Source organism: Adelges cooleyi, unplaced genomic scaffold (assembly GCF_023614345.1).
Source record: "Adelges cooleyi isolate 19-005CV unplaced genomic scaffold, UGA_ACOO_1.1 ACOO_flye_CR_arks_rails_tigmint_CR_PRNA_9, whole genome shotgun sequence".
In the NCBI taxonomy this organism is placed as follows: domain Eukaryota; kingdom Metazoa; phylum Arthropoda; class Insecta; order Hemiptera; family Adelgidae; genus Adelges; species Adelges cooleyi.
The window spans coordinates 5,304,098-5,327,415 of record NW_026096579.1 but is presented as its reverse complement, the minus strand read 5'-3'; the positions used below and the strand labels follow the sequence as shown (position 1 = coordinate 5,327,415).

The 23,318-nt window shown below is 30.4% G+C and overlaps 1 protein-coding gene across 2 annotated transcripts; it reads left to right on the top strand.

Annotated features, from left to right (window-relative positions):
* Nucleotides 1-689: 689 nt before the first annotated feature.
* Nucleotides 690-3,820, top strand: LOC126846638 (post-GPI attachment to proteins factor 2). Of its 2 annotated transcripts, none has more exons than XM_050586329.1 (5): nt 690-816; nt 2,031-2,221; nt 2,288-2,534; nt 2,613-2,834; nt 3,151-3,820. In XM_050586329.1, coding segments are annotated over exons 1-5 (792 nt in total). In that variant the 5' UTR covers nt 690-815; the 3' UTR covers nt 3,282-3,820. The 2 variants fall into 2 exon arrangements, with proteins under 2 accessions (XP_050442286.1, XP_050442287.1); XM_050586330.1 differs by lacking the exon at nt 690-816 and adding an exon at nt 1,516-1,812 and having other exon boundaries at nt 3,151-3,817.
* Nucleotides 3,821-23,318: the final 19,498 nt, after the last annotated feature.

Here is a 23,318-nt window from a genome sequence, read left to right as displayed (position 1 = left end):
GGGTACTGATTTATTTTCTATTTACAAATATGTGGACATCGCTGTAAAAAGTTAAAACCCAATGGTTTTTTTATCATAGTTTTTTAATTTTAACTTTTACTTTCGATTGCTACTCTTTAGTCCGTCGAATAAAGCGATGCTGACCTTTAAAAAAACAAAAATAATGCAAGAAAAAATATTGGCTTTTATACATTTATTTGGAGTTCTAACACTTTTTAGCTTAGTTTTCCTGGAAAATCGATTTTTTATCTTTTACATAGACAAATCAGGAAAAAATTACAATTGGAGTATGTTTTTCAAGAGATAAAACGTATAAAGTTAAATTTTTTAGGTAGATAGTTTGAATTTTGAAACAATAACAGTATTTTTGATTGCTCATTATCGGATTAACGTACCCAAATATTTTACGAAATCTAAACTGGTTCATGTTAAGTGAATTCCTGTAATTTGTTCAAACCTAAACGTTCTATATAATAATTACAAACAGATTACATAAGGTGTACAACGCACCTAAGGTTAAATAATATACATTGGCATTTGTTGATTATTGGAAACAAATTTGTTACCTCGATAAATATTTCACATTGTCATTATCGGAAGGTGCTATAAATATTTTAAATGATGACGTCATATAATATTATGTTCAAACATAGTATTATATTATAACAACTCTGCTTCGCGCCAGTAAATGTACGTTCGTCACTAAACCTAACGGAAATGCATAGTTTTTTTAAGTGAAGTACAAGCCTAATTTAAACTACAGTTAAATAATTTCCATTTAAAATTTGTTTGTTTAAAGACTAATAGACGCAAAAAGTAAGTAACTACAGTAAATTTGTAATATTTCTTGAATCGTGAAAAATCATTATAAATTGCCAAAGTAATTGCATCAGACCAACTGCCAGAATTTATTTTTGTTGTCAAAATAATAGTAGAAATACCTGTTATTTAATAATTAAATTAACCGTTTTTAACTTTAATTATAATAATAGTCCTCGCACAATATTATAGTGTGTTGATTTCTAACCACGGTTGAAATATTTAAACCCTAATTCTAATTACTACGGTCTTGTATTATGTAATCGTATTAATTAGGTAGGTTTACATCAATAATAGTAAAGGTATTCTGGAAAAAATGTATAAGTATTTTTAAAATAACTATAACTTGGAAAGAAAATAACTTTTTTTTCATTGTAGGTAAATTGTTGAAATCTCATTCACGCTCTTTATCGGGTAGGTTCTGGATAATTCCTAACATGTTTATTGGCCAATGACCATTGTTCCTTCAAACATGAATTTATTACTATTTTTAACAAATCTTATATCAATTACTAAATTTAAATTAGAATAATAGATCAAATTGAAATTGAAATTGTATTATTATTAAATTGGTAATGCTGTAATTCTCAAACTGGTAATATTTCGTGAGATGTTGGTTACTATTATTATCACTTATCAGTTATCAGTATATCAGTTGATAAACATAATATTTACTTAAGAGAAATATGTGAAGTGATTTAAAGTGATTTACTGGTTTTTGTTAACCGCAGAAACCACTAATTTCTTGTTAAACCAAAATTATCACGACTGATTTTATTTTGATAATGTTACTTATAATAATTATTCAATTTAAATTGAATTCAAATCTATAAGTTCTAAGGCAAAACGATTACTATGTTCATAGTAGTCAATTTTACACCCATGTTTTTTAATTTGTTTATTAGCTAATAGGATAAAATAAAAACATAAATAAAGTTAGTTTTTTTAATAATACATTATAGTTCTTTGAATAATCAAGTACAGTTTATTTTGGTAAGTAGAAAATTTAAGAATATTTTTTACTCTATACAAAATTTAAAGGTTAGGTAGTTGATCAATTTTTAATTTTTTTTCGATAATTTAATTTTTTAGTTTTATGTCACTCGTTGCAAGACTTTATATTGGGTTAGATTATTATAGTTTTATTATTATGTACAATTTTAACTAATAAACTCATAATAAATTTTAACTAATTAATTGTTGTTTAACAGTGAAATACCACAAGTTAAAAATGAACACTTTAATAGCCAACCTAGAAAAATCAGACAAACAATATTTGGTTAAAATTAAAGTGCCCAAACTTTGTTTGTATACAATGCTTAGTGTATTTTGCACTTTCATTTTCTGTATTTTTTGGACGGTATGGTTTAATCTAGAAGATTCGACAGGGACTCATTGCAGAGTGAGTTGATCACTAATTATTTACATATTGTATATATTTTATTGTCTTTTAATTATAATATTACAGGTTAAAAACTATCTACCGTCAATATCAACAGCTATTGGGAAGTATCCTGCTCAACAGTTTTTATGGACTTCGATAATATTTGCTCATTGTCCTTGCAGGATAGCCGTTATTAGTATGTACTATCAGTATTACAGTAAAGTAGTGAAACCGTCGCTCATGTGGTGCGTTTTACTAATATGGGTATTGAGTATTATTGAAATATGTTCATTGGTATCCCTGTCGATATTTACTTCAATAAAATACTTCAGTAAGTTGCAATAAAGTACATACAATTTGTACAGTAACAATATTACACTATTATTTAGACTTTTCGGTTCTGTTTTAGGCATCCACGAAAAAAGTTTTTTTACGTTTATCTGTGCTTCTGAGCTAAATATGTTGATATCTTGTACGCTACTGAAAAAAGGACGATGTCCAAAAATGATAATGACAAAAGTAGAATCAAAATCATTAAAGTACAAAATATACTTGTCAATATTCAACTGTGTGTGTTTTGCATTTGCCGGTTCAGCCTTTGTGCGTCATAATGCTTATTGCGAGCCTGGAGGTAAGACTTAATTGTTAACGGTGAAAATTATGATTGATGTAAGTGAACCAACGATACATACAAATCAATTTTAAATGTCTTTATTTTATGTTTTGACCGATCGAGCTTGCATATTAATGTTTGCATGTTTGTCGACAAAAAAAAAAAAGCCATAAAAAAACACAAAAATCAAAGATATCTGTTTAACTATCTAGACTTGTTCCTGGTATATAATCAGAGCTTTGAAACCAAAACATTAGTTTAACATGAATCAATGTTTTATATCCAAGTGAATATTTCTTACACATTTATAAAAGTTGTTTGTATTTTTTTATAGTGTATACGATATTTGCATTTTTTGAATATTTCATTGCGCTGAGTAATATGGGATATCATATGACTGCTTCGATGGATTTAGCTGATATTTCAATCGTCCTGGATGAAAGTCTGAATATTCACTATCGATGATAATACATTCATCAAATGTCACACACTCTAGTTTTTAGCACAACTTAGTTGTTAAGTAACTTTTTAATGTGATACTGATACCAGAAAACAATGTTAAAAGTCTTTTAGTAAAATTTATATTATTTTCATAAATGGTGCATAAAATGGTTTACAAACAACTATAAATCACTGCCTAACCTTAGTAGTCATAACTCATATGGCATTAAAAAAAATATTTATTTTGTTACAATGTTATTAAAATTTTTTAAACTGTTTATGGCCTAAAACTATTTTAAAACATTCTCGCAGTACTTTTAAATATTGTTTTATACTTCGAGAAGTCACTACTATTATTAAATTTGCTTTTAAGTATAGCATTATTTTTCTCATTATATCATTGTCATCTCAAAAAATAGGTTTTAAGTGAATGTTTAACATTTTAGACGTATATTTTAATATCTGTTAGTGTTTTTCTAGTGCACAACCAAACCAGACCATTATAAAAATAAAGTAATTATTGAAAATACAATTTTTGTAATTAAAGATCAAATAATAAATACAATTTTATTTATTTATGAACAAATTTAAGTAACCAATGAAAAGTAATTTGATAAACTTTCAATTTCAACTCTAAATCATTTTTATTTGAATAAAAAGGAAACAATTATTCAAACTGATTTAAAGTAATAAATTAAATAAAATTGTATTTAAAATAACTTTATTTGATGCTGTAACTGCAAATGTGTTTTGAATAATTAATTTTTTTCAAATCATTTTTCGTTATTTAAGTATAAAAACGTCCATGTTTGTGTACAATTAATAACTATACACTTAATTGTCTATTAAATGTTGTTAAAGATAATTTAAACATTCTTTTAAAATGGGATTTAGTTGTTTAATAACTGAACAGCTCAATTTAAAAAAAATCAACTTTTGTTATATTATAAAATTAAGTCAATCTTTTATTACAAATTAAATATTTATCGTGGGAGTATAAATCTCGAGCTACATGTCTGATATCTATTTATTAATTTTTTCAATTATTATATAAGTTATAATATTTTTTTTTGTATACTAAAATTGCGTGGTAAAACACAATATAACAATGTATATTATATTATACTAATTATTGTGTATGTTACCATGTATTGATAAATGAAATCTAAGTCAAAAATAGCTAAAATTATTTTTGTAAATAAGTACACAAAGTAATAACCGTCAAATTAGAGTTGAATATCTATGGACGAATTAAGTATATTGACTATAGAATTCAGGAATGTACTTTTTACACTATTAATTATTGTTTTTTATGTATAAAAATATATTGTATACTTATAATAATGTTGACTGTTGAATCTCATATTTTACAGATGTTACATACAAATTGCTGTGTATACGGGATTTATTAAAAAAATAAATAAATAATATTATTGCATTATTATGTTTTTAAAAATCTTAAAGTCATCTGTAGTTTCAGGTAACATCTTTACAGATATTACATGTAAACTTTATCATACATATTTTTAGTTGTAAAATATTACAGATTTATCTTTGTAAAGTCTTTAAAAAAAATGTATTGTTGATGTATTTTTTTAGAACAATTGGTTTGTTTCAAAAATAAGCTAAACATTTTTTCTACATTGTTATGTTACTAATTTACTTTAAAAAAAGTTTAAAGGATTAAAAAAAAATTCCATTCTAAGAAATGTACCTACATGAGTATTTAGTGACTTGTTTGAATAGTAATTGTAATTATGCTAATAGAGACAACATGTACATAATTATGTAAAAAGTAGTTTTATTAATTCGTCATTAGAAACAAATAGCCAACATGGCAATGTATTGTTGTCTCAATTTTGAGGTTAACTTTTTAAAATAAGTTTTATTAGTACAACAAATGACTTCTGTTTGTTACATTCATTCGTATTGTAATCGAAAACGACTTCCTTGTTTTGTTACAGTAATCTGCTATGGGTGAAATAGTGCATATGCTTTATCATTGTATAAAGTCGAAACACGTTTTATATTTTAATTATGAATTAATTACCTACAAAGATTGTACATACTTTAATGCCATGCAGTTTTTCTGGGGCAAGTGGGCGAGTATTTAACTGTAATAAAGTTCGATATTGTATTTGTTACTATGTTAGAGTGAAAATCATGAATGTGGAACAAAAAATATGTTTTATGGTACTTATATGGTAGGCTTTGGGTATTTTCGAAAAGCACTGACCAAATTATTTCATATTTCCGGCAAATTGCCGTTGTGGTTCAATATTATTACGGGCATGTTTTTTTCATCAAATACATACAAACTAATGTTTGGATACTCAATCGACGGTTAAATTGTATGGTTTAAGATCCTGTACAGTAATCACGTAGGAAATCATTAGGTTTTTTTTTTTTTAAGAATTTATTTAACAGTTATATAGCCAGAAAAAGATGCGATTATTGTAAGAAGATAAAGTTATTGAATTCTATAAATACCACTCGTTGAGTTCGTACGTTTTTTTTAATACATTTTGTGTTATTAAGATTAAAATTTATTTATGAGAAATTAAATAAGTACAAATTTAAATATGTATTTATATTTGTACTTAAAGAATAATTTCGCTTTGAACGGCATATTTCTTAAGTCAATTTTAATTCTCAGCTACAGTAACGTAAAATCATGTTTCTGGGCTCAGATGACGATAATATTATAACCAAAAATCATATTAATTGAATTTGAAAAATATTCCCATCAGGCCCAAAAACATAAATCGACGCTTAAAATCGCAGGTACGTCTACTTAGACGTTTAACTGCAAAAAAAAACTGTTCAAAAAGCTGAAACAGTATTATTGGTTAATACAATGATGTGTTGTATGTACAGCACAACAAAATCTGTTGGTTTATTACAAAAGATATAATTTCAAAAGAGTGAATGCTTTAAAATAGAATTTTTTTTACGGTAAACAGTTTGATACAGAAACTTTCTCTAACCAAGAGTAACATTATATCTTTTAATAATATACTATCACGTCAAAATGGTACTGAACATCTATCATAAATCATAATAATTTGCAATGGTGTAGGCACTTAATATTGAGTTTGAATTTAATACTATGAATTTGTTTCCAATGAGGAACGATATAAAGTACATTGCGCTTTGGTACGGTGGAAATTTACATAACAGAAATTTGTGGGTTTCTTTATTGTAAAAAATACAATATATTATGGTATCAGACCGCCAGCATATTATTTTATTATAGTAAAATTTCTTCTTCAAAAAATGCATACCTACCCTGAAAAAAATGTGACAACCAAAATTTGATATTGTGAACAAATAACTATAAATCGTATACATAATAGTTTTATTATAAATTATAATTATAAACATTAAACACTTTTTGGATTGTTAGATTAAAATATTCTATATTTAGCTCGAATTTTGGTTTAATCTCAAAAATGGTGATTTTTTTACCATCGAACGTCTTATCTCTATTTTCTTAAGAATAATAAACATTTAACGCCAAAGCAAACATAAATCAAATATTGTTTTTGTAATATATATTTTGTAATGGTCGATACAGTCAGTTCATGTGCAAAGTCTTAGTATAAAACATAATGTGGCAAATACTAAATGAATACCTGTTACCTATATACTTACCAATTTACAGAAGGCAACGGACGAACATTTTTTTCAATTTAACAGTATGATAATCTCTGAAAATGTGTTTTTTCCTTTTCAATTATATTCTTAAACAGCAGGTAACACAGGTTGTGTGACTTGACCCGGTCGTAACGATATTTATTACTATATAAGCATTTTATTTTATTCTTAAATTTAAATAAATGGTTATCCATTTAGTATTCATGAGTCTTCTCTTAGATCCCGGGGAAGAGCTCTTGGATTTGACGCATATATAGGTACTGCATCCTTAGTTTTTCCCGTCAATTTGCCATGGATAGCTCGAACAATTTATATTATTGTGGTTTTCCCGTACTCATCGCACCTGGGTTGCCCTTATACCTTTTTCTGACAGCTAAACCCTTATATTGTGTACACTGTAAAATTAATATATATATATATACATAGAGAGGATACATTTTTTTCAACGTTTCAAATCCGAAGCATCATCCTTCAACGTCAAACGCAAGCCATCGATATCTCTGAAACGTGTCAATATTTATACTGTACGCTTACTTGAGCACAATGCCTGCTGACTATACAAAATAACAGCCAACACTATTTACCATACTGTGGTCATTTAAATCCTGTTAACTCGCTGGGCCAATGCACTGACTTACAAATGAAATCAGTGTGACCACGTCTTCAAGCATACAATTTCATAATAATATCGCGGATTTGATAAAAATAATTTATCTAATCTTTGACAATATAGTCAGTTATCGTTTAAATCTTATGGTAGACAAGGAGTTCGTACAATAATGTTGTAAAAGATCTTCACAATAATCTATACTAATTCACGTGGCTGCACTGATATCCTCACGTGACCGATTAGGGGAGTTATTTTTTTTATTAAATTTACATTGTTTTCGGCCGAGTAAGCTATCAGCTGTTTTCATATATAGTCTGTGGTATACAGGGTTATGGGGAATAGGGTTGATCGTTTGTCTTACGGTGCTACAAAATTTCGGGCGTTGTGTCGACATCTCTAAATCGTTTGCTGCAAGTGGTCGCAAATATAAACGAATAAAAACAAAAAAAAAATTAGAACATTGGCCAAACAAATATTTGATGCACCCAGACCGCTTCGACAGATACCTAACCGTGGAGGCGATGTAGAAACTATTGGCGGGTGGTTGACAGAGGTGAAGTGTACCCATTTTTCTAGAAAACGCTTAGTTGTCTTGAGATAACGGCAGGTGCGAAACCGAGAGCAACAGATTTATGACGTCGTATATTTGTACACAGCCAATGGTGTGTACAACCGGCGTGCGGAATGCTTGGCCTGTTTTATTGAGTGATCAATCCTTTTGCACTCGGCCCCGTTATTCCATTGTGTGTGTGCGGGGAGGTAAATGTCACTTTATCATCCTTATCGGTCTGCCGGGGGGCGATATATGGTTTCCGAGGGTACACACAAAGATGCATATGTGTGTGTGTGTGTGTATATGGAACCCCGAACCGAAAACGGTTAACCTATCTTTTGTGCGGTAAACCCTCTGTATCGGCCGATGGCGATGATTCGGACACGATTAGCTGTAATGTAATAAGTACAAAAGTCTAGCAAAAGAAACACATCTGGCCACTCGACTATAGTAGTCAACGAAATGGTCGAGAAGGGTAATTTTGAAATTTACATTACAAACATCTGTTAAGCCAGCTCTAAAGCAGACAGAATAGAAATTAAAAGATCCCGGAACGAGGAGACTTAAGTCAATACAATAAGTGTCTGAATATTTCCGTGAAATTGATCTCGGTAGCTTTTGATTTTTTAAATTATTTACTTATTTTTAAATACTAGGTATTCAAATATCACACGACGTTGTTACTTTTTACTACTTACTGTGTAAAATAATTAAGGTAAATTTAACTTTAATGGTAACATAATGTGTGCACTATAATGTGACAGAATGTTAAATTATTATAATAGACCATTGTCACTGTAGGAAAATAAAACTTTAATGTTTTACATGTTTTGCACAAAATAGTTATTTACCTCTTATATATTCTACTAAAAATTCAAAACCTTGATGTTATCGATTACATATACCATCAAATATCGATTTTTCTTTTATTGTAAAAATAAAAAATTAAATTGCCAGTGAAATATCTAGACAGTATTTTTGTAATATTATTGTATTCATTTTTTTCTGTGCATACAACTTTTTAGCAATCATCCAGAAGTTTTGGCTCTTTAGAATAAAAAGTTGTAATTTTTTCATGTTTTTTATCATTACAGAAATCAACTATTAACCAAGTTTCAACTTAAATAAAAATAATTTTAAAACAAACACATTCCAAAATTATATAGTTGGTTTTTAAACAAATTAATAATAAAAAATAACAACGCATAGTGAAAATAATTAAAATATCCTCAATTTTAACTTAAATTTTTAACTAAACTAATATTTAAATTAAAACTAATTTTTCATTTAAATTTAACACATTAAACATAAATGAAAAAAAGAATTCTATATTACAAACGATTCCTAGTACTTTTTAAATTAATTCTTGACATAAAACGTAGTGTGTAAGACTCGTTATGGATTATAAGAAAAAATAAAATGTTATTACAACTTTAAGTGCATGTCAGGCGAATGTTGACTTTTATTGCTTGGGTTGAAACTTTGACCGTACATTAAAATATTTGCTGTTATTCCTTTCTTTATATTGGTCGTATCAAAATACATTTAAGGTAAATGTTGTAGATGAATGTGTGTAAACGGAATATTACTTAGAAGTCATTAATTCCGCCTATAGAAAAAACATGGATTTATAATATTCAAAGAAGTAAATGCATAGAGTTTATAATAATTTTACAAGAGTCTGTGTAAAATGTAAAATTATTATTATGAAAAACTTCCTCATTTGCTGCCTTTACCCACCCCATTGCCCTTCGCAACCCATACCAATTCCCTTCCCTTCAACCAGCAAGTTTTTTCCGAGTGTGTTTGTCATTTTTGGTCTTCCTTAACTCAACTACCCAGCAAGAATCTAAGATGTATTTTTCAATTTATTATAAATATACATAAATAAATTGTTAAAAACCCAATATCGTGTATTCAACACTGGCAGTTGAATAACCAAAAGATAAGAACTAAGATGTATACTTTAAACATAAATTAAACTAAACACTCTGTGTACTAGTGTACGTGGGAGGCGCAAGAGTAAAATTGTTATTAGACTCGAGTCATTAGAATTCAGAATAATATCATAAAACATTTTATTATACAAAACACGTTGTTTTTGTTTGGATAGTACGAGGAATCACGTTTAACACAAGGTAAAAATTAAGCACAAAACAGTTTAAAAAAAAAAAGAGAGAAGTCATTAAACAAAAAAAGGTAGATTTTATATTGCACAATATATATAAAAAAAACTTTTCATCCTGGACGTGCAGCACGATTTTAACACTTTGGGACTTTTAGTTATATTATGTATTACATTTTGTAGGCATCAAAATTATGTTTCTATAAGCTCTTAAACATGGTAAATATATTATTTGTATATATTCGAATAAATGGTAAAATAAATTCAATTATTTTTATTCAGTTTATTTTAACACGCTTCATCAACTATAGGTTATTAGCCTATGTACACGATACATTGTACAAAATAATAATTTATCATTACTAATAGTTAATAATCAGTCGATCGTCAATAAGAGGTATAGGTCTAAATCTATGGTACACTAATTGTGTGTACAGTTTAATACATGTCAAAAATTGTATTGTTTCGGCGTACGGGATTTTCTCCGAGTGCTGCTTTGGGATATTATTTGAAAATATACTATAATATGTCGTACTTTTAAAAAATAACGTTTTTTTTTATAAAAATATAACTACTTAAAAAAGCACCTACAGACTTTTGAAATAACTTGGATGATTACTTAAATAACGTTCTATTCGAACAGCGGTCTAACTCTGCGTATATTTAGGTCAGGTAGAACTATGTTTGTATATTGTGCGTAAATGCCTGTAACAACGGGGGCCGTTTAGTTGGACAGAATGCTGATGGAAAACCGAGGCGGCCACGGTACACTGGTCGTTGACTGTGTGTTCGGCCAACTTTTACATTAGCGCAAAACTGACGAGGTGTTTGACGCGGGGAACGTGAAGTTTTTCAAGTGCGCCCTTCGTCGCCGCGGTACGGCCGCGCGGTGTTCGGGGCGTATCCGCGTGGGCGAAAGCCGATATCTTGTTGAGCATCACAGGTATAGTAAACGGCCGTTGCTTTTGATAGTGAAAAGCTCTCGAGCCCGGCATTCCGGGCTGTAGTATCCCGGCTAGGGGAGGTGGTGCCACATATACGGCAATCTGCATAAATTGCAACCCCCCCCCCTCCCACACCACCGGACCCACGCGCGGGCATATTGCTTGCCGGGGCCGGACCTTTTTTTATGGGTCGGCCGCCGCCGGTGAGTTATGAAAGAACGATATTATCCGGCGTAATGCGAAGATCTCTTATAAGTCACCGTAATGTACTCTTGTTAAGACGTATCCCGCAATGGCCGGTTTCGGGGCAAAGGGTTTGCGGTAGATGATGAAAAAAAAACCCCGACCATCATAATTCATGAATAGTATTTTTTCCCCATATCGCGTAACGGCGCATAAAAAACGGTTTTGTTTCCACATTCCTCGAGTAAGAAGTACAATAGGGAATATAGTATTTATTTATTCTTTTTTTTTCCGACCCTATGGCGGTTCAACAGCGGCTTGTTCCAATTGAGTTATTCCGCCGAGATTCCACATAAACCGCGTAACGTCCACAAGGGGATAAACGGTTAGCCTTTAGGGTAGCGCCATTAGATAACAACGTTGTCGATAAGCGAGTCGACGATGAGAGTAAAAAAAAAAAAGGAAAAAAACGCTGTATCTCTGTGGTTTGTTTAAAGGCTTCCAGGCGAAATATCTATTATTGTGTCTGTCCAATAGTACACTGCCGATTGGCGTCATTTTGCGCAGTCGGCTGTATTCGTTTGACCTAATAGTAAATTTGACAAAAGCCAGAAAAGTGGTCAACTTCCACTCATCCGTTTTTTTTTGGGGGGGGGGGAGAGTAAAGCTTATGGTTTTTTTTTCGGTTTTCGATTGGATATCTGAAATCTCAAAAATAACACAAACGGTTTTGTAGCTATTTTGTGACTATCATTATAATAAAAAACTACATATCACATATGTGCCGCATTTTAAAGTTGACAAACATGTCGTTTCTATAATTTCTACAACATGAAGACACAAATAAAATTGAAAAAAAACTTTACTGCGTGGTTTAGCCTCCCCTCCCCCCCCCTACAAAAGTATGTAAAATAATAATCCTAGGATTCCGAAAAAAATTTAACAATCCTACTTAACAGAATACTTATTATGGCAATCAACAAACCGTTTTATTTTTTAATTTAACATTCTGTGCCTACCATATTGCTACAAATCAATGACCTCCGTATCGATGCAATGTTTATTAAACGACATCAAAGGACAATATTATAATAACCCATAAATAGTTATTGATACGTTGTATAATGCGTTTATATTTGAAAATGTTGCGTTGGAAATAATATTGTCCGGAGAGCTAAAATAAATAAGTTGTATTTTTGTAAGGGTCAACTGTGCTGCGGTTGTTTGTCGGTAGAAATCAATTTCACCGCGTTTGATGAATTTCCGATATTTGGTATGAAGCCAAATTAGATTTTGCCAGCCGGAGTGTTGTTGACTTAGCGTTCTTAATTTTGTGTTCAGACGTTACTTCCCCTCTCTGACCGCGGAAGTGTTACCCGTGAACTATCCGTGTTTGGCTTTGGGCTACCGGGGGAAGGGGGGGGGGCGAGGGTTGACCATTGTATATATATATATATATTTTTGCCGCTTTTGTCTGATAAGAAAATAAGGGTAGAAGACACCGATATTATTACATCTGCCCGCAGACAAAACCGGCCGCGGTATGCAGGGTTAAGGAAAAAAAAAATAATCATTCTCTCTCTATCTCTCTCACTGGTCCCTTTTACTCCAATGTCCCTCTAGGTATTCACTATACCGGCCGGTGGGATTTTCGGGTCGGACGTTATTCTACACTTCTTTGTTTACACGGACGTTCCGTTAAATTACACACACACACACACAGAGTTTCCAAGCCATCGCCTACGATATAAACGCCCACCAAACGCTTTTAATTTAACCCCTTCTATGTTTGTTCGGCGTGCTTAACTCTGCCCATTCGGCTTTATCTCCGGGTGATTCAACCGAGCGTTGACAGCACTGCTGCATACAGTCGCACTCCGTCCAGGCCACCACACATTATCTCCTTCGTTAATTCGGGTTCACCTTGATGCGAGATCGATTTGGTCTGTTTCCTAAGCGTGTGTTTATTCAACACGTTCTGTATAGTATACTACTCTCGAGCAGTTTATAAGCTGTTATTATTGCATATTAATATGTAGATCAAAAGACGGTAATATTATCTAACGGTCTATCCTATTGGAAAATTATGGTAAATTATTCGGTTGTGGCCGATTCCTATTTGCGTCTAGACGCATTAACGAAAATTCAGTAAAAACAAAATAACAATTTTTTTTTTTTAATAAAAATAATTTAAAATACATTTTATACTTAAATAATTTAATAATTTAGTAACTTTAGTACCTAATTACATTTTAATTTTGCATTTTTATATTTTTTTCGCCCGCTACCAACATCTATCTACCAACCTGTTACTCTACAAATTACTGTTAAGACTTATCTGGTCATACAGTTATGGGGAGCTGCCGAAATCTCCAACACAAACCGTATTCAGTGATTCCAATCAAAAGTCCTACGTACTATTTGCAAAGCCCCGTATTATGTTTCCATTTTCCAATCACTCTAAAGTCTATTTACAAAGACCTAAACATTTCTTCTACTGTGGCTGAAACAGTCAAACTACACTAAACATGCTTTAGAAACCAAATAAGTCATCATCCTAATCTTCCCATTTCTGAACTCAATAGCTATTCCTGGCAACCCTCCAAAAAAGATTAAGAAGGCCCACATCGTGATCGGCTAATTCGAAAGAAGAAAAAAATATAAATAATATCTTTAATCAAATATGTCCAAGCTTCTCCACTGGGAGGCTTTTCACTCTGTCAATCTGCTCTTTGTAAATATCACACCTATTATGCTTATAGTTCTACATTATATCAGGTTGTATAAATAAAAATGAAATAAACAAAAACAAAATTATTTTAATAAAATGTTGGTATAAGTATAAAGTATACAATTGAAAAATCCAATTACTCCTGAATTCGCCGCAGCCATTGTGATATTAAAACGGTCTATATTTTTAAAATAATAACATTGAATTTGTTTTATCGGTACATGGCCGTTAAGCCATTAGAGTTAAATTGAAATGTTTAATTCCCGAGTAAAATGTAATAGGGAGTTTTAATCTTTGCGGGTTTACCACAACCAATAGTTTGTATGTATGTAATCGGATTTACTTTACCATATGTACGGTAGTAGATTTATTCCATATTTCAATTATCAATAAATTATTTTACAATATAATGACCCTTCCATTGATGTATTACTGATTTTGGTTAATACTGTCAAATCAATTTACAATTACTCAGCTTTGATATTATGTACGTTTCAAGTCTACATTTCTCGACTTTGTACCTAATGGACGGTAATCTTTAATTTTCTTACAAAATTTCAATTTAGTAGTTAAAAATCCATCTCAATAATAGCAACGAGAAGTCTGAAAGCTAGCTGGAGCTTGGAAGTTTCTGTTGTCTTCCCAACCACACATTATTATTAGGGATATTGTATATTTATTAAAACTCTAACGCGGATTCTTTATTGGTGAGTAATTTTTTGCCAGACTTGTGAGGTAAAACAATAAAAAAAATGTTTTACAAAACTTTTTGTTGTAATTCAAATATTGTACTTATATGACTGGACATATTATAATTAAAGGCTAAATTGATTGCAGCTCATTATCATCTCTCAACCGTTATATTATTTATGTTTTGCGTTTATTAGAGACTTTTTTAGTATTATTTAGGTCCAAAATTATTCAGTGTGTCCTATCTCAATTAAAACCATTTAATTGAGTGATGTATATATATACATATATATATATATATATATATATATATATATATATATATATATAAATGTAAATGTATGGTTATTTATTATTCGGGTATACAAAGAATACATTTACCTTTTTTTATCCCATTTGAATTTACATTAGCCGGAATATACACATTAATAATTGTATTAAATAATCAAAAGTAGGTGTTCAACGAATTGTTTCGTTATTCTCAGAAATATTATCGATTATTTAGCAAAACAATTTCGGTCGTTTACCATTTCCTTATTGTGCTGGAAAAGCCATTATAGTATAATATATTATTTGTTTTTTTCCTAAATGTCTAATGATTATAATGCAGATATCGGACGGTTCGGAATATTTTATTCGGGCAAAAACGATTGGGGTATTTTAATCTAATTTTAATGTATTTCCATCTGCACAGAAAATTCAATAAAATATTTCGGCCATCATCATCCTTTTGCGGCATGACATCACGTTTCCTTTTTCCCCGAGCCCTTCCGCCGGCGCTGGTTCGGTTACCCGCGAACGACAACGAATATTTGGCTTTTCCCTGTGTGTGTGTGTGTGTGTGTCATCTATGCCATTTTCACTGTATAATGGATACCTACATGCTGTGTATACATTTATATTACACTGCCTCTGTATGACTTTGTTTGCGAAGGGGTGGGCGAGAGTGGCAAGGTTCGGTTGACAGATTGACATCTAATAATAAGATTAAACGAATGTTTTGACATTTATACGTATATATATATATATACACTTGACATATATTAAAAAGTAATAACATGTAACGAGAATAACTGACGTACGAATGCCGTCCATATATACATATTTAATATTTGAATTCTGTATAAGCAGTTCCACGACGGTTATGTTATTCCGTTGTCTAAACTTGACGGCAAAATGCAATGATATTGCAAAAGCGTTATTACTTTATATTTTATAAACGAATAAAATTCCCACAGCGCGATGACCAACGCGTTCATTTAAAAAACTCATTTTGCATTTAAACAATTTATATTTTACATAGCTCATATGAAAGTTTTACATTAGCAGTCCGCACTGTAGTCTTTGATTGTATTGACATTATAAAGTTATTTATTTCATATAAATTTAATTAGTTTAACATATTTAATTTGTAGTACAGTTGCATTAACAGTAAACTAAAATAAGCATGGAAACAAAAAAATATAATACCAGTATACTACACAAAAATTTATATTTTATTAAAGTTTTTTGACAATAATTTATGTACAATGAAACTTTTGTTCTTCGTGTAGTTGTTATTTGATCTTCGGTTACCCTTGACTTTTTACGTAGCGTCGTTCAATTCTATATGTAAAGTTATTATTTCCAGCAGATTTTAAAAATGATATACTAAATGCAAAAACAAAAAAATGTATCAGTTTTATTTTAATGAAAATAAAAATAGTAAGCAAACCATGTAACTAAGTTTGTATTGTTTATTAAAAATATATAGATAAAATATAATTGTATTAAATGTGCACGATTGTATAAAACGACTTGAGTGCTACTCCTAAGTTAGGCAACATAGTATACATACCTGTAAAAGTTAATCGATTCATCTTGTATAGGCGCTTACCGTGTAGAAATTAGTTAAAACAATCGACTTTACGGCAAATGCCTATTTGTTTTATCTATATTAGGATTTGTGATTTGGCAGAATTTAATTCGTCAACTAATAAATCAATATTGCTCCGCCGTTAATTTATTCGTTTTGTGAGATCCACCTTTATCATCACCTTTGAACAGGTGCCTCATATTATGCCTCATCGACATCAAAGAGATCTCCTTTATTGATGTCCCTTTTTATATGCCCATTTTCCAAATGTAATGATACATGTCCTTCCTACAATATTTGTTTTTTGCCTTATGTTGTAAAGCCGGTGTGGTGCAGTTGGGATTGCGTCAAGCTTAAATGCGAGGATTACCTCTGGTTGTGTCAACGGGGCTTTTTGTTCCCACCAGTAAAACGTTCACGGTTTCTGGGAGACGTTTGGAAAACATATTCAAGAGCATGGGAATTTGTCTGTGCATGTGTACATAAATAAGTAAATATATGTAGGTAGAGAAACCTGTGGTAAGACGAGATACCTAATGTTTAATTCCTTGTATTATGTTGATTTTTTTTAATAAAATTCTTAACTCACATATTAAATATAAATCAAAGTTTCTAAGTTTTAAAATGTTTAACTTTATGGGATTTAGATTGCATTATTGTAATAAAAAAAAATATTATAATTGTATGTATCTTTATTTGTTTGTTTGTATAACATTAAATATTTGAAGACATTGATATACAATCAACTGTTCATAAACTATTTTTAGTAATTCACGTCACGTTACTTCCATGTCATTAGACATCAACTACAATGTTTTTATATTTATTCACAGCTTAATCATTTTAAATTTAAATTTAACCACTTTACAGGTGTTGTTTTGTCGACAACGCACTATTTACAATGGTGTAGCGCACCTGATGTACACTAAATAATTTTGTTTGTTGATTAAGTTCTTAGTCGACGTCATTATTGTAATTTTCTCGTGAGCTAAAAAAACAACCGATTGGATGAAACAAGTGGTAAAATAATTACAGCGACAATAAAATATTGTAGCAATTACCGCCACTCGTATTTTATGCAAAATGATTGGATTCCATTAGTTTTATTCGAAACCGTTTCGGCAAATATCGATTTCATAAAAGTATAATGCAGTTTAATCATGCCATAATCCAGCAATATAATTCGTGGTCGTGGTTCAACATTTAAATACGCATTCAATATACGTGAAGCCTGTGTATCATAAAATTAATTATAGTCAACTTGAGTTGTGGGGATTTATATAAGTAATGAATAACATCAATCACTCCGATAGAAATTAATTATTTTGTATTCAATCCGCCCAAAACTATATTAGTGACATAGTGTTTGTTATCATAATGCTGTATACACGTATTGAGGTGGTATTTCATAGGAATTATTTCAGTTCCTCCCATTTTGATTTTGTTCACAAATACACCAGCTATATAATATTATGCTAACATTTTCAGAAATTTATTTTATAGGCTCAACTAACATTGAACACAACAACTTATTGAGTTAAGTCTATTTCATATCCATATAGCGCACATTTCACAAACAATTTTAACAACATACGGTTTTAATGGCAAGTACATATTTAGTTTACGCAATAAGAACAAGCAAATCAAAGCAAACTTAAATTTACATAAATTAAAATATCAAAATATAATTTCAATCCAATTCAATAATCATGTATAATTAAGCATAATATAAAGAAAAATACATAGTTATCTAGTCGATTGTACATAGACATCTAAGTATTGTGTCTACACTTTATGTGACACACATTTTTTTTATTAATCTTTATGCTTTATAAAATGACAGTTCGACATTTAAATTTTTAACCTATAAAATAATACACTTATAATATTTTAACTATCTACTATCAGCAATCAGCGCTCAGGATGAAAGTCGTGTCAGAAAGAATTATAAAGGGAAGAGAATAATTGAATATAAAATGTAAAAGCACATATGTACCTACACTTCATTGTGAAGAGTACAAATATTAGAAGAATGTGAGAGTTGTTTAAAATCGTGCGCTAAGAAAAAAGGTAATAACTTTGTAATATTTACTTTTCGTTATTATATTGTTTTTGTAAAACATATTATGATAATATCCAACGTAAATCCTATAAGCTCACAATAAAGTTGCCTTATTTTGTCGTAGAAAAAAAAAGGTCTGACAGGCACCGCTGCCTATTGATTAGCTAAGTCGAAAATGTGACTGTTGTGTATGGGCGTTTTTACTTTGAAAAACTTTGCCCGAGTGAAGTAACGGTGACTTAGCTGTATGGTTTCAGACTGTTGCTGAGGTGGTGGCAAAACTATGGAGAGCTGGACGAAGTTACCCCCCCTTTAGAACATTTAACCAATAGTGAGATAAAAATAACCATAAAAACTTTTAGGAAGTGTTGGGCGGCTTAACCATTAAACCCATGCCTAACAAATAGATGCGTAAATCGACATAACTGGAGTTCTGTGTTCGTTAAAACTTTTGTTGGTCGTTTTCCTTCAAACATACAAACATAAAAAACAAATGAAAACATTTTACAAGTAATACAAGAATTTAATGGCGCGTAATGAACACCGACGTTATTTTGTAATTATTTTTTATAACGTTATTACTTAAAAGTAATATAGTAAGTAATGTAATAAGGAACATATATTATATAGTCACAAATCACAATCAATATCAATATGTCCAAGTTTTCCAGTTTCTAAAGTCTATTTGTTCACGACACCAGCTCGGTCGTCGGTATTGTAATAGTCATTCATCTTCATAATCAATATCAATAAGTTCAAGGTTTCCAGTTTCCATATCAGCAGTCGCATTAAAGTCTTGCTTTGGCAGTAAAAGTCAATTACTTTTGTTGAAGGTATTCATAATATATTTTCCTACCAAACCTAAAAAAAAAAGTTAGAAAATATTACCACAACATAAAATAGTTTGACACAATTTTTTGTAAGATTACTTTACAGCTATAAATAGTTTTAATGCTCATAAACTAAGTTAGCTACAATTATTTTGAAAAAACGCAACGGTTCATGAAAATGTAATATATAATTATTACAATTTTCTTCAAATTGTATTTCACTTTATAATAATAAAATGTGGAATATTACAAAAAAAGCAGTAGGGTTTACAATTTTTAATCTGTATAATATATCACTCATCTATAAAGGCAATTATTTTATTTACAGACTACTTTCAACTTCATTATTCAAATATGAACCTAAGTGATATTTCACTCGAGAAATAAAAGCGACAAAATTGTTTTGTCTTACCTTTAGTGATTTACTAGATGTACGTGACTGAGTTGTACAACGAGTAAACAGTAATATTTGCCTTAAACGTATCAGTGTCACTCCTACGCAGGGAAACTTGTAATGTAAATTCTCACTGTCTTCTGAAATTGTAACAAAATTACTTTAGGATTGTATTGTTTAAGAAAAACTCATTATTTATTTGTATATTATTTCATTTTCATCGCAACTCCATATTATGCTTACAATGTATTCCAAAGAACAATAAGTTAATTGATTGCGGTTTGTTTCTTAGCCGATCTATTAGTAACAATTAACTGCAAATTCCAATCGACCTTGTCCAAAGTCGCAAAGAAGAAGTATACTTGTTACTTGGCTTCGACTGAATTTTGTGGGATAAAAATACTACCGGACTACCTTCCCCTTCGGTGACAAATACCGACCCGGCCCGTGTGAAGTTGCCACTAACACGTTACATTTCTATAAATAATTTATAACCAGACCGACGCAGACTGTTTTGTAACCAATTTTTACTATCCTCGTCGTTTTGGAAGTATGGCTGGTTTTTTTAATGTCACTGAACTGAGCAACCGTCTTTGATTTTAAAGCAAAACATACTACTACAGTGAGAGAACGGAATTATTATAGGAGTATTCCTTTGCGCGTTTAAGAAAGGAATCGGTGAGTATGAACTCAATACGTAGGTACTAGTCTTTCATCTGTATAGTCACTAGCAGTTTCCGAACCGACATTGGTTGTACCGCAAGCCCTTATTTTACCCACAACCACTGCAAACGCATCGCGATTAAAGGGTTTCCGCTTCTGTTTCTGCTAATAGCGTCTTTGAATGGAATATATATATATATATATATATATATATATATATATATACATATATATATATATATATCCGAATATTGCTTGGCCTTAGAGCGTGTATTAAAAGTGTAGTAACTAATATAACAAGTATATGCGCACATAATGTCACTACAAAAGCTGGCGAAATGTCAACGCTTGTAAACAAATTTATTTTGTTCATAATAATTCTTTTTTAATTTGCATGTCATATTCTCGTTAGATATTGATCAGGTTACTCTGGCCCATTCTAATTTATCACTCGATGTGCGCAATTACACCCAGTAATGGCTCACCAGCCAGTTCTTTAGATTATCTATACACGAAGTCCTGGGTCTGTCTAAAAGTAAAAGAGGAATCTCGTTTACTTTATATCTAACCTTGTGTACCTTTGTCACTTTGTTTACCTTGTGTTATAATTTGCAGGATGTCCGAAGTACGCTAATTTTCTTTTTTAGATTGCGCTTAAAACTTCTTTGCCTATCCGAATCCTTTGACGGGCTGTTTTACATGTTACCCGGTAAGTCAAGAGAATGTGTAGCGCACGTTTGTAATATCACAACTCAAAGGATTCAATATGCTTAATTGAATTATCCTTAAAGACTCCATGTTTCTATCCCGCATAATAGTATTCTAAAGACTCGAGATCTCAATGTTCGTAATCGAATATGTTAATTTAAATTTATATTTCTTAGTACATTTCTTAATCATAATCAAATTCGATTTTAGCTTATTGGATGTTCATGAAAATGTCAACTAGTGAGAGGCCGCCATTTTGATAACAGGTATTGTTTTGGGCTAACATTTGTATGGTTAACTTTATCGAATGTCTTTTTGAAGTCAATAAAGCATGTCAATACATTTAATGTTGATTACTCGTGCTCTCTAAATTAACATAATAAATACTATACAATTTTCCCTAATATCCTCACCCTTTCTTAACACAAACTGCGAAAAGCTAAAATTTTGTTTATAATTTTTGATATTAATATTTTCTGTTTTGATATACTGCTTGTAAAATATTGTTTTCATAGTTGTCGAAATACGTCTATCCGTGTATAAGTGTTTTTTTATTGTGGATAGGGTTTCTTATTAATTAAATATTAAATCCATAAGTCTTTTTCAGTATTCCTGTGTACTTTATATTTAATGTTAAATAAAAGCTTACAGACATAAAAATAAAAACAGAGAACTTTCATCACAGTGTTCGGTCTGATAGAAGTTTAACCGACATCAAAGTGATCTGGTTTAACGCTAAGTCCTATAATGACTTTGTTTAACAATTTTACACAGTTTGGTGAACCTATTACCATCGTGTTTAGTGAATTAATACCCTTTTTGTATACAGAACGCAGGATATTTTATTATTGAAAACACAGAGAAAAATGATTTTCCTGAGTACATATAATAAAAACTTTTTTTATAACATAAATTTCCATTATATGTATTCGTACTGAACTCTTGTTTTAGATGAAATTAAAAGATATTTCTACTTTGTTTTAAAAAACAGTTCTTCTCTTATTGTGTACATTCATATCAATGTTAATGATCTTTGTGTACGAGCCGACATAAAAAAATAACAAAATTATTCAAAACAAACATTTAATAATTAACTGAAATACTATAGTATTCACTAATGAAAAACACTATAGCAATATTGCGTTACAATATCTTCATTTATGTTGGAAATAAAGAATAGGCATTACATCACTGATGTTGCCCATTACAAGTATCTCTAGTGGCATTTTGTTTTGACCGAACAAAATCCTATTACCTGCAAAGGCTTAATGGCATGTCAGGAGTTAAATAATGAAAAAACATTGATATGCGTTTTAGCCTATACAAGTATACCAAACTTTATTTCATTAATTTTACCTCCTTAAACCCTATAGATCGTAATTCGTCAAATTAAAATTTAAACTAAATATTAATTTTGGTTCATCTCTTTGTAGTTATTAGTGTGATGTTAGATACAGATATCGTTAACAACGACCAACAATTGTTTTTTAATAATTGTTGATGAATAACCTTGTCAAAACAGAAAAAAAATATTACATGGATCAATAGTTATAAGTTTAATAGGTGATTTAAATAAAAAACTAATAATTTCAATGAATAGTTAAGGGTATCAAACATTGTTTTTATTTACGATTATACTGAATATTGGCTTTAAATGAATCACTTGTCGATCATGTATCAATAATCGAAATTATTGATTATATTACAAGAATTTTTAGAGGCGTCGACCGTTATCTGTACACTGTGATATTATGTTGGCATTGATTTTTGTCACCATTCCTGTCCTCTCACAAACCAATACTCTTAGAATCCAAAAACCCCGTTGAACCCTAAATCATAAGACCAATATTGGAAATAAAAAAAAAAAAATGATTGATCGGCGGTAGTCATACCGTCCTTTGTGTAAATTGCTTATTTGTAAACTATGACCCTATACAAAATATAGGTAGAACAAAATGGTTGGAATGCCTGAGAGTATCAATCATATTTCCACCCTATCATAGTATTGCACAACAGACACGTAGATATTTTGATCTAGTAAACCTTAGCAAAATAT